At 38.1% G+C, this 16,281-nt stretch overlaps 1 protein-coding gene across 2 annotated transcripts in view; it reads right to left on the reverse strand.

Moving 5' to 3' along the window:
* Positions 1-1,544: 1,544 nt before the first annotated feature.
* The window catches only part of LOC112595173 (neural cell adhesion molecule 1-like), a 34,001-nt gene continuing 19,264 nt past the window's right edge, over positions 1,545-16,281 (reverse strand). For both annotated transcript variants that reach the window (XM_025340287.1, XM_025340288.1), the window contains exons 3-10: positions 9,551-9,796; positions 8,292-8,522; positions 7,782-7,930; positions 7,455-7,710; positions 6,609-6,977; positions 6,348-6,469; positions 5,408-5,669; positions 1,545-1,774 (exon numbers count right to left, since the gene is read on the reverse strand). In XM_025340287.1, the coding sequence (XP_025196072.1) occupies positions 1,560-1,774; positions 5,408-5,669; positions 6,348-6,469; positions 6,609-6,977; positions 7,455-7,710; positions 7,782-7,930; positions 8,292-8,522; positions 9,551-9,796 (1,850 nt within the window). In that variant the 3' untranslated portion in view covers positions 1,545-1,559. The remainder of the gene's footprint in view (positions 1,775-5,407; positions 5,670-6,347; positions 6,470-6,608; positions 6,978-7,454; positions 7,711-7,781; positions 7,931-8,291; positions 8,523-9,550; positions 9,797-16,281) is intronic.

Below are 16,281 nucleotides of genomic sequence, written 5' to 3' on the forward strand. Positions count from 1 at the left end.
AAGATTATTAGCTATAGACACAGATATAGTATTTTATATATTTTGACTGTTTGTTGTAGACGTTATTCTTGTCGCGTGACTACAAAATATACTTTATTTAGCACAATTTAATTTTGTGGTTTTCTGTTTAGGAATCATTTCTCATTTATAATTACTTATAAACCGTTATCGGTTATCGTGTTTAAAACTATTCAATTTTATGGATTTTGCTCATAAACATATTATATTGTAGACAATAAGTAAAAGCAACATAAAATTGCCTATTTATATCCCCTTAAACTCTATTTGCTTTCTAAGATTTTTTTCTAATCTATGATTAATATGGCAAATTTATCTTAAACAAACCAATTTTGTATTGTTAGCTCTAATTTTAGAGTTGAATTGATCTACTACCAAACTTGAAAATGAAAACATAATCTATGTTTGCGCGTTGTAAAATTCAATCGTTATACATACTCATTACTTTTATCTAGTTGAAATGTCGTTAAAAGGCAACTTTAACATTTAGATAATGTTCTTAATTTAAAATTTTGATAATATTCACTCTTATATTAAAGTTAATAACTCAAGTTTGGTTCTGCTGAATACAAATTTTCTATGTTACGTTTGGGTCAGATAAAAGATAAATAGTGCTCTGACCTCCTCTTTCGATGACAATTTTCACCTCTTTTAACAAAATATTATACAAATATAGGTTGGTGGAGTTATCAGTTATATCAATAAGACAAAAAATTTATGTATACTAATTAATAAAGATAAAAATAAATCTCAGATATTACAAATGTAACAGTGGTGGAAAGGTATCCTAAATAGATGGTGGATGGCGATTAATATTGATGATAGTTTGATACAATAAAAAAAATTGTTGAGATAAATTGGCAAAGCATCTTTTAATGGTACTAATAATACTATGCGTAATTGCCCAATAATTATATGTGTCACGTGCTTTGCTAAAGAAAAGAATATAAATCTACCTAGACGGTATGAAAATTGTATCAGTAAACGGTCTTTACTCTACCGCCTACTTAAGTGCAACGACGAGATAAGCACGCGATGTTTTTCGTGCACGACTGGTAGTGGCACCGACTCAAACAACTATTGTAGCAAATACCAAAAATTTCGAAATAAACGTTATTTAGAAATTTATCGCAAACTAGCCGTTTTCAAGAAGTTGAATACTGTAAGTGCACGTGTAATAAAGTAATGTTGATGTGTTGTTCAACACAATCGCACAGTAACGCGCTTAATCGAGCATAACTTTTTGACTTTTGTTAAATAGTCTTTATCAATGCGGCTAGAAATCTAAAAGTGCGTTTAAATTATCCAATATTCTACGCAGCGAAATTTACTTCCCCACTTGTCTATGTAATCGTTTCTATCATTTAAATATGTTAAAATATGTTAAATTACGATGATATCTATGTCGAGTAAACTGTGTTTTCAGCAGTCCAATGTAACAGTGAATCGGTTAACAAAAAAACTGATACCTTTATGTTTCGGTAAAAATAAATAGGTAGTAGGTACCGATTAACTCAAAAGTTAAGAGTTAAGACCATAACCTAAGTGAAGCGCGACATGTTATCGCGTGCAAATAAACAAATAATGATAATTGAAGCAATTATGCCGTAGCCTTTTAAAAGTTTACAGACTACATGCAGTTGCGATAAGATAGTGTACTCGTGTGCATTAGTGTACTTACTCGAAATATTATCGTTATGTTGAGATCCGTCGTACTGAGTAATCTCGTTGGCATCTTGGTCATCATCCATTCCACCTAGAAACAAGTGTCTTAAGCATAAGAACGCGTGAACCAAGTCCGTGCAGTTTTGTTAATTAAAGGTTCTAGAGTTTAGATACTTTGGCATATTAAAATAATTTTTCTTAAAGTATATTCAAGCTAATAGAACAATGGATCAATGTTAGATATAAAAATATATTTATTTGGTATTTGGGCTTTTAATTCTTACGATATTCGAATATTAAAACAATAACTATTTTCTTTTTATTCGTAAGTTATAAATCAAATTAAAACTCCTACGTCTAAAAATAAACATCGTCAATACTTGGATACCTAACAATAAAAAATAACAAACGTTTTCGAAAATAACTCAGAAATTAAATGACATGTATTTTGGCATCAATAATTTGGTGAGTAGCTCAAGTATGGTTTTACGATCGTAGGACTATTTTTGTCTTGTAAAAGTTTCAACGTATAATGACTCGATAAAAATATATGCTAACATTTAAGTTTTATTCGACGCCATATTGCGTGTTTGCACTTTATCCTTACGCCACCGCGTTATCTATTCTAATATATTCCGAAATAATAAACTTTGCGTTCGTGATTTTAATTTACCATTAATATTCTTTTCGAGTTTTAAAAGTTTTATTCAGTAAATAATTCTTTGGATAATGTTTTTTATATATAAATCTATTTAACTTAAAGCTATTTTAATCTATAATATGCAAATGTAAAAATAAATACTAAGCGTGTGTATAATGGCAGTGCAGTGCATAAGAATCAAAGAGTCTAAGGCAAAATATCACAGCAAGAATATCTGATCGGTGTCAGATACGTCAGAATATTAAAAACGTTTAACAACTGAAACTATAATATGAAACGTATAAATTAAAAAAGATAATGATTTTTAATATTTATTTATGAAACGTATAATAAGGATATTAATTATTATTCAATTCAATCAAATTTTATGAAAATCTAATTTATTTCTACTATAAATTGCATGAGACGTATATGAAATCTGTATGGAAAAAACCATTAAATTTTAAAAGGACGATATTATTTGATCTTGGTGTATATGCCGTTAGAATAATAAAAGATATCGATGACTTTAAACCGTAAAACCAATATCGAACTGTGAGGATTGTTAAAGCTATAGTATATTATAGTTAGGGATATTTTGACATGCAGCCGATTTATACAAGGCACATAATAATAACACAGAAAGTTAAAATGTTTTACGGGCGTCACCGTTTTTCGCCAAAATCGACCTTTCCATTTACCGCCAGTACAATAATATATACTTTATTTTTTCGTCAACACAAATTTCAGTTTCTATATTTTCGTAACCCTCGATTGTAATAATCAAGAACTAAAATATTATATTATATACCTACCTATACTTTATCACGTAGATAATATGTCCATAATCATGTTTTTTCTCCATTAATAGAAAATAGAGGAAAAATTACGCTCGAAATTTATGCGACAACTAACAATAAAGATAAAGCGTTACAGGCCTGATCTTTTATAGATTTTACGATACCTATAACATTTTAATTTATGTTAAAGTTCGTGAAAAAAGAGTACCTACGCTCCGCATGATCGAAATTATATAATTGAAAGTATAATCTTGGTAAAAAGCAGTTGATTTTAAATAATTTTAAATTTCACATTGGTTCATGTAATAAAGAATTTATTCTTTGGCGGTGTACAACTAAAAACTGTACAGCACAAGTTTATACAGATAAAAATAATACTGTTATTAATAATATAAATACACCAAAACACAATATTCCAGTCAAGCATTGAAGAAGCAGTTGCTAAATACAACATGTAAAAGAAAAGCTATTGAAAATATAAGTACCAGACCAAAAAAAATTATTCTAACTGAAATCGCTAAAAAAAATAGTAATTCATCAGATATTAACGATATAAATAGAGTTAGAAAAAATATTAACAAAAACCGACGCAAAATTATGCCTCAAAATCTTACTAATATAGCTGATGCTCATAACGTACTCAATTCAATTGACGTAAAAACCAAACAAAATTAAATATTTTTATTGATTTATGACGAAAAAGAAAATGTAATAATAAATAAATGTAAAACAAATCTTTGATTTTTATCAACAGTTGATAATATTTTATAAAGACAGAACTTTCAATTATAGTACTCGGTTTTTTTTATAATTTTTTTCAATTCATGAATATTTTAATGGTCACTATGTTCCATTAAATTTTTGCTTTAACCCAATCTTATGGTACCGTCAAATACAAGAAATTGGCTTATCGAGTGATTATAAAGACGTGTCATCTGAAATGGTTACACAGTATATTTAACTTATTATTTCTAAATTTGGAAGATGTAAGACTTTATGAGCAAGTGTCCAATTGATAAAAGGCTACAAAATTTTGCTGACTATTTTATAGAAACATATATTATCCTCCAAAACTTTGAGAACTTGCATCTTCAGAACTTACAAGCACAAAAAACGCCTGTGAGTCATTTCATGCACATTACAAAAATAGTTTTTATCGACATTCGCTATTTTTTTTACAATGGTTAAATGTTTTAATCGAAGAAGTCCAAACTGACATTTATTGCAAATTAAGAAGCGTCGGCAAACAAAAAATACCACGAAACCAAATTTTAAGACGACAAAAAAAAAAAAGTCAATGTTTAATTGATCAGTATAAAAGCGGAGAAATATGCCGGTAATAAATAATATCGATAAATATTTGACTGTGATGTTGTTTTTTATGTCGTAATAAAGACTTTTTCGTAATAACATTATACGCAATATTGTATTAATAATTGTAATAATTTCAATTTTAAGTATTGCTTGAATGTATTTTTATAAAAACATATATTTAGTTAATAAACGATTACTTAATTGTTTTTGTTATTTTAAAAATCATTGCCAATTATCAATAACTCAACATGTTTTCATAGTAAGGAGTTACCGAAATAAAGAAACTGAAAATTGTGGCGGTGGAAAAAGGAAATACATAATATTATTGTACCGGTGGTCAACGGAAAGGTCGATTTTGACGGAAAAGTAGATCGCCCGTTTTGCGATAAACGCAACAATGGAAATGGCACGAAACTATATAATATACTGCGTGCAAAAATAAAACGAAAGCTGTGATTTTACGCGAGGTGTATCAGAGGGTGATCGGAAAATATTTCGAAAATCCTGCAGTTGACATTCGATTCGAGTTTTTCCAATTCAAAAATTCTGAGCCGACGATCAAAACGATACGTCAAGTATAATATTATGTATTTGTTCTGCGTTTCGTAGTTTTTGAGAAACGATAGGTAATTACACCGGCTAACAATGCCAAGTACGAATCACAAAATATGTGTCATGTATGTACGACGTACGTATACCATTATTGTAATATCGTACGCGCTATAATGTCGTTTCATCCGACCTGACGTCGTATAATAAAATTATCATTAGGGCTGGGATTTTATACCTCTCTAAAATATCGTATAAAATGCTAGTACGACTTGAAAATCTCAAAGTTGCATTAAAAATGTACCTATTTACCGATGGCGTTACAAGACACCAGAACAAAAAAATGATATCGCATAAAAATCCCAGCTCTAATCTATCATCATCATAATCGTCGTCGTCGTCGTCGTCGTTTCGTACGTACCGGTAAATACGGTATCCGCCGACCAGTCAGACCATCCGTGAACGTTTCGAGCCCTAAGTCGGGCCACGTATGTGGTGCCCCGTTGCAGGATAATTGGCATGGTCTCGGGCACGCCGGCCGGCTGTTGCTGTTGTTGTGGTTGAATGTCGCCGCCGAACAAATAGGACAAGGCGTAACGGCGCTCGTCGCCCGCGCTGCTGCCAGTAGACGATTCGACCACCTGTGGCTGCGGCTTGATTTCCAACCAAGAAGCCTGCGAATCCTGTAAAAAATACGTACAATATACACGTGTTATAACATAAATAGATAGACGACGTTGATAGTCGACCGTATTGTAGCGTGAGTAGTCGTTTTTTTTTTTTTCATAATTGTACTTATAATTATAAGAGTCACTACTTCTTATTTTACAACTCATTTACTTGGTGTACTTATAGAATAATAGATTAATAATAGTTCATGATAATAGGTCTTGAGAATATAGTATGGGGGCTATATTATGACCATATTAAAATTGTGGCAATTAATATTAATTCGTAAAAAACTTTAATCCGAGTACTCATATACGAGTACTAGAGTATTATCATAAACGACGACTTTTTACTTGACAATTATTTTATAATTTATGTCAAACTATTATTATTATTTTTAGTACGCTTACGTTGAATTAAAAAAAAACTCCTAAACTAATTGTTTGAACTTTGATTTAGACGCGTCAACATTTTCAAAAAAAAAAATCATATGTTTAACAATTTACAGTTGAAAGGGTGGTATTATCATTCGAAAAAAAAGCGTGGTGCCACTACAAGACAATCCTGGTAAATTTGTTACTAATATGCAATAACATTTTTGATTTGGCACCACAGACGACAGTGACAAATATGAAATAATGTCTATATAAAATGACGTACATACGTATAATATTATTAGCATATTATCAAACCTGTTGTCGTCTGTACTGCAACTCGTACTCGATCAGTGGTGACCAACTGTCTACGGTCCACCCCAGTTCGGGAGCTTTGCCTTCGACTTTCACGTATGACGATAGTGGTCGAGCCGGTGTACCTATAACGGAAAGAAATAATTTTCGATTTTTGAATTGCAGTGTTGTACCACACGGCGGAGATGGTATATAGTATATTATAATGATAGGCACGCGAGGTATACGTGTATGATATCATGCAGAGGAATGTATATTTCGTACCAGTCAACGTTATGTAATCCGAATAAGTGACGCCAACACGGTTTTCAGCTCGACACCGGTACCGACCAAAGTCTTGTGGTCCTTGCACTTTGTTCACTTTGAGTATGAAAATGGATTTGGTCTGCTTCGCGGTTGAGTTCATTGAGCCCTGTAATAAGGTATTGCTGGTCGGTGGCTTGAAATCTTGGTACCGGCTGTTGGGGCCTTCGACGAGCACGGGTGTCGACGACTGCGGTCCGTTCGCGTTCGGTGTTTCCTTTTCCCACGTGACTTTCACCTTGGGGAACGCTTGCACGGTACACATCATCTGAGCGTCGTACGTTTCTCCGGTGTTGACAACGAGCTGGGGCACAACAATTTCTGGCGCGACTGCGGCAGAGAACGACACCGATTAAACAAAACCAACGGCGAAAACGGTAATAGGTAAGTACACTTATAATATAATAATTATATACAATACTATTTTAAAGTATTAAAATAATTTTATTGGTTGCGGTATTGGGCACTTTTTCAAATGCTTTATCGAGTCAAATATTTAAAATGTGTTTTTTATTAGCGTTGAATACTTTAATTTTTATTATAACAATTGAACCCAAACCATGATTATGTTAATGTGTTATTAAAAATGAAGTTATTAATTATATTATTGATACAAATTACGAATTAATATTTCGAAACAAAACATAATGGCTATAATATGTAACACATAACGCCTTTAAAAAATAATTTAATGTATATTTATATTTAATCTATATTTTGTATAAATTTAAAACAAATATACATATTTTTTATTTTAAATGTATTTTAATTTTTAAAGAATATTTCACGTCGATGTATACAACTTACACTCGATTTCCACTTCTATTGTCTTATGTGAGGCCTCTGCGTTGGTCCCTCCCGACACGGATCCCGTGGTGATGCTGTTGTGCGCTGAGCACTCATATAAACCGGCATCGCGATACGCAGCAACAGAGTCGATACGAACCTCATTCGTTTTCGAAACGACTAGCTGCGAGCGAGCCGATGATACAGAATCCGGCGCCTTTTGATCATGATCCAAAGACGATATAGTCGATTGTTGCGATTGCTGGTCATATTTAGGCTGTACATGATAAATCACACAACGGATGTATTGACAAACCAGTAATTTTGTTGACAAGCTCAAAGCGTTACCTTTTTGGTCCATTGCACCGTAGGCTCCGGGTACCCTGCCGCGCTGCATACGAGTAGCAAGGGATCACCTTGTTTCACGGTCAATTTTTTTGCCGAAGTCAAACTCCCTGAGGGACCCATAGTTTGCACTGACAAGACTTTAGCCGGATCTGCAAGTAAAAATAACATTACGTAATACATTCACAAATGATGTCAAAAAATAATAAATATAACTATATTGATCACTACGAGTGCCGGTTATATGGACGTGCGGCGTTATTGTAAACGGGCGGTATAGCCTTATAGCCGTCCCCCCCTCGTCGAACCTCTGAAAAATCACTCGCAATATGAGAGGCGATAACTTACGCGACGTCCCAGCGACAAACATACTTAACACATTAATTCCCGTTCACCCCGAAATGAAAAACCAAACAAAAATCTTATCTACGCGACTACACCGCAGACGACGCCAGACCGGCGCTCGGCGCAACAATGCGGAGAGAGCAATAAAATATACAGATAAGTACTGACGTGTGACACGCAGGGTATGGGTTATCTCAACGGGGGGTGTTGATGTTATCCTGCACGTGTAGTATCCAGAATCCATCCGCGTCACTTGTTCAATGATCAGTGTGTGTTCCTGGAATTCTGCAGATGTATCTGACTGTTCTCCATGTTTGACCCTCGGGTCTGTAGTCACGGCGAAGTTGTCCGTCATTATACTCTTGGTGCCATTGATCCACAATACCGCGTACTCGTCCGCTATGTAACACACATGTAACGAAATCATGCAATGGTTTCAATACGTCTACATATTTTTATTTATTTATTTTTTTTTTTTATGGAAATAAACATTGCAGGATTGATACTTGGACAAAGAGCATTACTGTCATCTAAGCTAATGCATTTGTAAGCCATAGTATAATATTTACGTATTAATTTATGTATACACACTATATATATATATCAAATGAATATGCAGTATTATACTATATAAAATAAATAATATACATTCATTCATTCATTAATTATTTACCCGTATAGTTCAAAGTTCAAACTTGAAGAAATACGTAAACACTTATTACTAATAAGTTATTAGTTAAGTATCGTCATTGATGAAAATAGCTAACATTTTTTGGGGGGAGGAGAAGGGGATTGAAGTCCCAATTTATGTATTTTTTTTTTTGTTTAACGTGTGGCGTAGAACCCCGTCTGTGAATATATATTATTTATCAATGTACAAATAAAAATTATTATTTATAAAAATTACATAATTTATATTCGATGTCTGTTTTATATCTATTAACCAACACATTACACATATATATCTGTAGTCAAATATGAAATATTACATGGTCGGGTCATAATGTCATATTATTATTCTCTTACCATATTTTCTACGGAAAACAACAATTCTTATCGTCTCTGTTTAATGTTTATATCATTTATCAGAAATACTGTACCACAAAAACAAAATTTTAAATTACTTTTTATTATATTTTTCAATACACATTTTTTATTAAGTTTGATTTCAAAATTATAGAAAAACATATACTGATGACTTATTATTTAACCACTGCTTTATGAAGACTTGATTTCGGGTGACTAGGCATAGTTTTTGGAGATCTATGTCCCCCAGCCCCCCTTTTTATTTGCGCTATGATTAGAGCAAGTAAAAATGAAAAAATATCTACATGTATTTTAAGACATATCGAATATTATACATAATAAGCTACGTAAACGTAACTGACAAAAATACGCACATATTATTACTATCCTGTGGTACTTACCAGAACCGTTGACAACCTTGCAAGGTAGATTCACCGTTGTGCCCTCGATAGTTTCTACCACAAGTCCCGATGTCTGTATGACGGGCAATGTAATGCTACTAGTATCGTCGACTGATGTATCTTGACCTTCCGTATTCTCATCTTCATCGCTACCGACACCGTCGGATACATAATCCGTGCTTTTATCATTTCGTCGTATTCGCTCCAGCCGGTGGTAGTCGTCTTCTCTTATGGTACGGCATTCACCTGTAGAAAACCAAAAACAACAATTAGTTATACATGTGATAACATCAATCTAATATTTTAAATATAATTATATAACAATACAATATCGGATATTGTATAAACACGAGTCGGTGGGCTGGTGAATGTGGTTAGGATTAACAACAATTGATCCCAATTAACCTAGTGCTAAAAAACTACTCAAAATGTAAGTATTTGTATCAATAAATAACTTATGGTAGGTATATAATATAATGTATATTTATAAAAGTTAATTCATTTTTTTGTTGTTGGCATATAAGACACGCGCAACAGACATTTCAATACAAACGTTTCAATTTTTCATGGCATCTCTCTTCTCAGAAATATTTCCTATCCTTGACTATTTTCTAGCCAAGACGATGAGATCAGAGCTGCCTGTAGTTTATGTTGGGCGAAAAATCAAAAAAAAGCGGTACGATACAATTAAATGTTTTAAAAAAAAATTGGAACGGTGCCGTAACTATAACACACCTGTTTACGTTATTTTTAAAATTCACAATAATAATTTACTATTGTTGTAATTATTTTTAAACTGAACTCTACTCGTTAAAAACGTAATACTATTTTCTCCGGGGTGCTTTCGAAATGTATTACTTTAATTTTTTTTCATTCAATCTATTTAAATAATGTCGTAATCTTAGTTAGCTATTATTGCGGTACCGCTTTGTATACGCATGTCTGATAAAATATTTTAAACTCGACGGCCGAGAAACACGATGCCGAAGGAATTTCATTGACTATATGATTATGCGATTGCTCAACTACAATTCTCAATCACTCTGCATTGTCCGTGTCCTATATATCAACTCGTAATCAATAGTACTTGGTACAATACCAACACATTATAATATGATTTCAGCGCGCTAACGGGTGAACAGGACGACGTGTGGAGGTCGTGTCGTCCTCCGTCATCCTGTTTGTCATTTATCTATAACGGAATAGCGTGTTCCGCTAACTGTGAATGAAAAACTTTTTAAAAAACACACGCCGCGTCGCATTTCGTGACGCGTTCGGTCTCGTCGCTACAATCGCCACGGCGGTTCCTTATACGATCTGCTGTGACGCACGTGCACCGCCGAGACGCTCTTCCGGATTGTCGTCGGGCGACGCGCGAATATCAAAAACCGCCGAGGCGTCGGCGGTGGCGGGAAAACTCGAGCGCGGCCTCCGACGGCATTCCTCGGCGCGAAGACGTCCGCGGCACACAATACCAAAATACCATTATTATAATTATCATTATTGTCGGACAGACGGCATAACTCTGTTACTATTATTGTTATTGTTTTTCCGAGTCCGATTGTTATACACTCGACACATCGACGGCGGGGGGGGGAGTGTATTATTATTGTTGTGTTTCATTGGCGGCGGATTGCCGTCGACAATAATAATGATGATACTTATATAACAGAGGCGGCGGCGGCGGCGTAGAAAGAAACGCAGCAGCAGACCACCGCCTCCACCACACGCTCGCACGCACACAAGCCACAGTCGTCATGATAGAAATAATAACAACATTATTATTTATGATTATTATTATTTATTATTATTATCGACTGGAGCCGACGAGCGGGTCGTGGTGCGCCTCGGAGATCTCTGGTCGCGAGCACCGCCATTTGAATGTCAAACGAGACGTGCGTCTAACGAACGGTAATCGCGTAATAATTGCGGCCGTTTATACAAACGCGGCAGACATTATAATGTATCGTAATAATTGCCGTGTTTAAATATTATTATTATTATCATTATTATCGGTACGTGCGAGCGTTACGAAAACCGCACTGCGTGCACTATAGGCATACGTTATTTTATCGTTTTTTAAATAACAATAATAATCATTATAGTACGACTGCCGTACCGCGACGACTTGGACGAATTCGCGCGCGCGAAACCCAAACTTTGGCCGCCGGCCGAGATCGGGTTTCGCTCGTGAACCCGCGTCGTCGTCTGAGGTCGGTCGTAGAGGAAGTTTTTTTCGTGTAAGCACATCACGATATCGTCTTGCGCGTGGTGTGTCTACCCCGATCGAGCGACCGCCGCCGAAACGGCCGACCGACCGGATCACAATACACGCAAGCCGATCACCCCTTCGACGCCACAATTGCTCCCCCCCCCCCCGTCAACTAGACGCCGCAACCCCTGCTGCAATAGACTTGAACAGCCGACGAGGGCGTAGCCCGCCCGCCGGAGCGAGACGGCCACATCGCCGCGTATAATTTAATTAACTCGGCGGCGTGTACACAATAAAATATACTGAGCACATAACAATATAACATATAATAGGCAGTTGTATTGTGATGTTATACGCTGTATATATATATATAGAAAACGCGGGCGAAAAGCACACGTTGTCGGTTAAGGGCGTAGTCTCTGCAGGCCCGCCGCCGATTTGTTCAAACAACAACCCACACCACTTCGACGTCGTCATCGTCGTGTAATGCCAAGTCTCCCGTACAAAAAACTCCGCTGGGGTGAAGGGGTTGTCCGTGCCGATAAGTAATTGAACGTCGGCCCCGCGGCGCACAACTCGCGCACATATCCCAGAGGCGTTGCCGCCGCGACCGACCCAGTGACCTTTCGGCGACCGGCTCGTTTCCAAAGACGTATACGCAGCACGGTTCTGGTCGTGACGAAATGTCAACGGCGGTGCAAATGCCACAGCCGTCGGATATACACCACTATATAGGCACGCGGCCGCCTATATTCGCCACCTTTGATCGCGAGACGTCGCGAGGTTCGATGACCTGCGGGACGACGACGCCGCCACCACCACTGTCGTCCGGGAAGGAGGGGGGGAAGGAAAAGAAACCGAAATTCCGTGGCGTTCACATCGTGTAGACCGTTTGTTTTTTTCGTGAATATCAATATCGTATAATATGTTTCATAAAATTTTTGACGTTCTCAGTCGGAGGCGGGGGAGGGAACACACACACGATATCATATACGCATAACGACGTGCTCTCTTCGCCGCCCGACGCAGCACCGTCCACCACCACCACCACCACCACCACAAGTACCACACGTGAATGGGTTTTTTGTTTTCGCGACATCCGGAATTTCGAGTATATATAATTTTTTTCTTCTCCTCTCCGTGACGAGCGACGAACGTGTCTGGTCGCCGCCGTCCGTTGTTATACATATTATACACGTGACGACGACCGACGACCGACGACGACGGTTAACTTTTTTACTATTTTTTTTTTTTTTTTATACTTCGAGCACGTTTGTACAAATACAAAATTTCGTATAATAACTTATACATACGTTTCGGTACGCACACACACTCACACACACACACACATCGCTGCTGTTCACGAACACGATTATTATTCGATACGAATACCGTTGAAATGGAAAAAAATATACCAGCCGGGTGAGGGGAGGAGACCCGCATCCACGCAGCATAATATCGCGGTCGATCGCACAAAACAATTATTATTATTATTATTATTATTATTATTATTTGAATATTGACGCGGCGACCGAACCAAAGAGATATCGGTGTTTTATTGCCGAGTAAGCTATCGATGGGGAGGTGTGGGGGGGATCGAACGTATCGGGGCGTTGGCGGCGCGTTCTAGTGGTGGAGGTGGAGGTGGTGGTGTGTCCGGATCGGACCGCGGCCGTACACGATTATAAATATTATAATAAATGGTAATAATACTAAATAGTAATAATAATAAAGAGACCCACGGCCGTTCTGTGACCACGCGAATACTCCGTAGGCATATCGACAATTGTATGATATTAATAATAATAATAACAACAATAATATATTATTCGACCGGGTAAACGGTAATGAGACCGCTCGTCAGAAGAGCCAGAGACGGGCAGAGGATCGCGTCGGGGGCCCCCGTCGGACACAGCGCCGAACACCGGCGCGAAGAGCATATGTGTCGATGAAGACGATGGGAACGATCGGTTGCAGTAATAATAATAATAATAATAATAATAATAACGATATAACGATGACTCGGCGGATGTGAAAACGGACCACACGTCATGCGGCGACGGCGGCGGCGGGTGTATAATAAGAGCACACTGTTAATTACCACGGTCGTATAATATTGTGTTTACAGAGGCAGTATAAGAGAGTAAAATAATATATATTATCGCGCGTATGTGTGAGTGCGTGTGTGTTACAGTCGACGACGAACATGTGTGGACGACGAAATTTATGGAACGAATAAATATTATTATGACGGCAAGCGGTGAGGGGTGGGGGGAAGCTGGAGAGAGGCGAATCGTCGGCGGAGCGACGCGCGGGGTTTCGACGACGTCGACGACATCATGCTGGTTGCGCGATGATGAAACGGCTCTGGAATGTCGGTGGACGGGAGATGAGAACCGGGGGATGGTGGTGGCATTGGTTGTTCGGCAGATGACTAAACGGCGGCGGCGGCGTACTCGTCCGACGACGTTCTGTCGCTTTTATATACGCTGATGCTGTAAGCTGTTGTATAGTCGCGTAGCGCGGCGATATAGTTGCGACGCAGCGAAAGATGCCGAAGACGACGACGAGTATGAGGAGGAGGAGGAGGAGGAGGAGGAACGAGGGTAAGAGGACGACGGCGCGCGCTATTTAGGTAATTTTTTATTTTTTTTTTGCTTTCCACCGCCGCCGGTGCGGGCGTAGAGGCGTCGGCGGGGAACCAGAAGAGGTGACATCATCGCGGACCGCGCGCGCTAGAGATAGAGAGAGAGAACTCGCCGCGACCTCTGCAGCGCGAGCGCGTGTCTCATCGCCGTGCGATCGGAGCACAGTACGAACACTACGAACGCCGCGCGCGCGCACACACGCGCACGCGCGCGCACATCATTAATAACACGTATATTTAGATACGTCGCGAGTAGTACTGTACACGGCACGCCGTTGCATGCCATCGGAGTGTACTCGCATGGCATGGGAGGGAAGAACGTGCACGTCACACAATAATATTGTACTGTATTGCATTGCGTTCGGTGTAAATGATATGCACACAGACACTACACGGACGATAATGCGGCGAGAGAGGAATATTATAAAATATATCGTAGGTAAATCGTTGTCGCGCGTGAAAAAAAAAAAATAGTAGTAAAAACGCGCGTGTGAGCGGCCAAATCCGGAAGAGAGATTTTTGAGAGAACGACGGGAACGAGAAAAAAACCGATACAAAAAAAAAAAAAAAAAAGCGCGTTCGAATACTATTTTTTAATACGATTTTGCGTATTACACCGGCCTGCAAGTGCCCGGGCTATATTTACACGTACGCGAGCGCGTCGTCGTAGGTACTGCACGTGACATGACCGACGTCCGCGACAATAATAATAATAACGCTCTCGGAGCGCACGCCAGCACAGTCGCACGATGTTATTTCATAACAATAATTGTTATTGTTGTTATCGTTGTTGTTATTATTTCGATTGAAACGACGTCCGTGAATATTGTCGGGCTGACGCGACACCGCACGACGACGACGACGTTAAGTATACGGTCATAATGTATATGCGCGCGCGGGGGAGGCGTCTGCGGCGACGATTAAATCACATCTCGAGCGCTGAAGAGGAGGTGTCGTCGTCATCGTCGCGGTCTAGGCGTGTAACGAACCGGCAATACCGTCGGGGGATAATGATGATTGATGGTTACGATTGACGATGACGATGACGATGATAATGATGTCGAATGAGCGCGCGAACGAACGCCGAGTGACGTTTTCTAGTGCAACCCGCGTTCGACGACTGTCGCGAGACGACGTGCGGGCGACTGTGAAGAGGAGGAGGAGGAGGAGGAGAGAACCTTTGCGATATCCTTGTTCGGGAAAACGATCTCTCGTACAAATGAAATACTTATTTTTTATTTACGACCCGTCGCCGACACGACGGACGCGCCTACGCGACGCAGCCACGACGCGTGTGCATTCGAGTGTCGGGAATGTCACACAGTCGCTCCATAATGACGTTGTGTTCGAACATTATTTACACAACGTTATTATATTACGCACAAAAGAGAGGACGACGGAGGCGATAAAATAATAATTATTACAACGACGACGACGACGACAGCGTTGACGAGTTGTTCAACAATAATAATAATAATAATAATATTTATATTAATAATTATTATGCGCAAGTAACGTGCGACGAGGTTTCGCAAAACAATAATTATTACACGCCGCCGCTCGGGCGTGTGTGAGAGGAGTGCTTTGAGTCTTGACTTTGAAGAACAGAGAAAACCGATCGATCAAAGAGTAATTTATTGTTGTTTATGTTATAATTTATAGCCCACGTTGTTTGTCGGAAGCCTGTACGCCGCGCGTTGACAATAATATTTAGATGTGGCGCAGCCCCGTCGATACGACAAAATTATACATCGTATTATGTAATAATTAATAAAAAAAAAAAAAAATAATAAAAATATAATGTGTAATATTTTGTAGTAATTAATAACGACAACGATCATACGTGTTTCACCGTATAATAAGCCGTGACAC

This window comes from Melanaphis sacchari, unplaced genomic scaffold, assembly GCF_002803265.2.
Source record: "Melanaphis sacchari strain LSU unplaced genomic scaffold, SCAv2.0 Contig25_pilon_pilon, whole genome shotgun sequence".
In the NCBI taxonomy this organism is placed as follows: domain Eukaryota; kingdom Metazoa; phylum Arthropoda; class Insecta; order Hemiptera; family Aphididae; genus Melanaphis; species Melanaphis sacchari.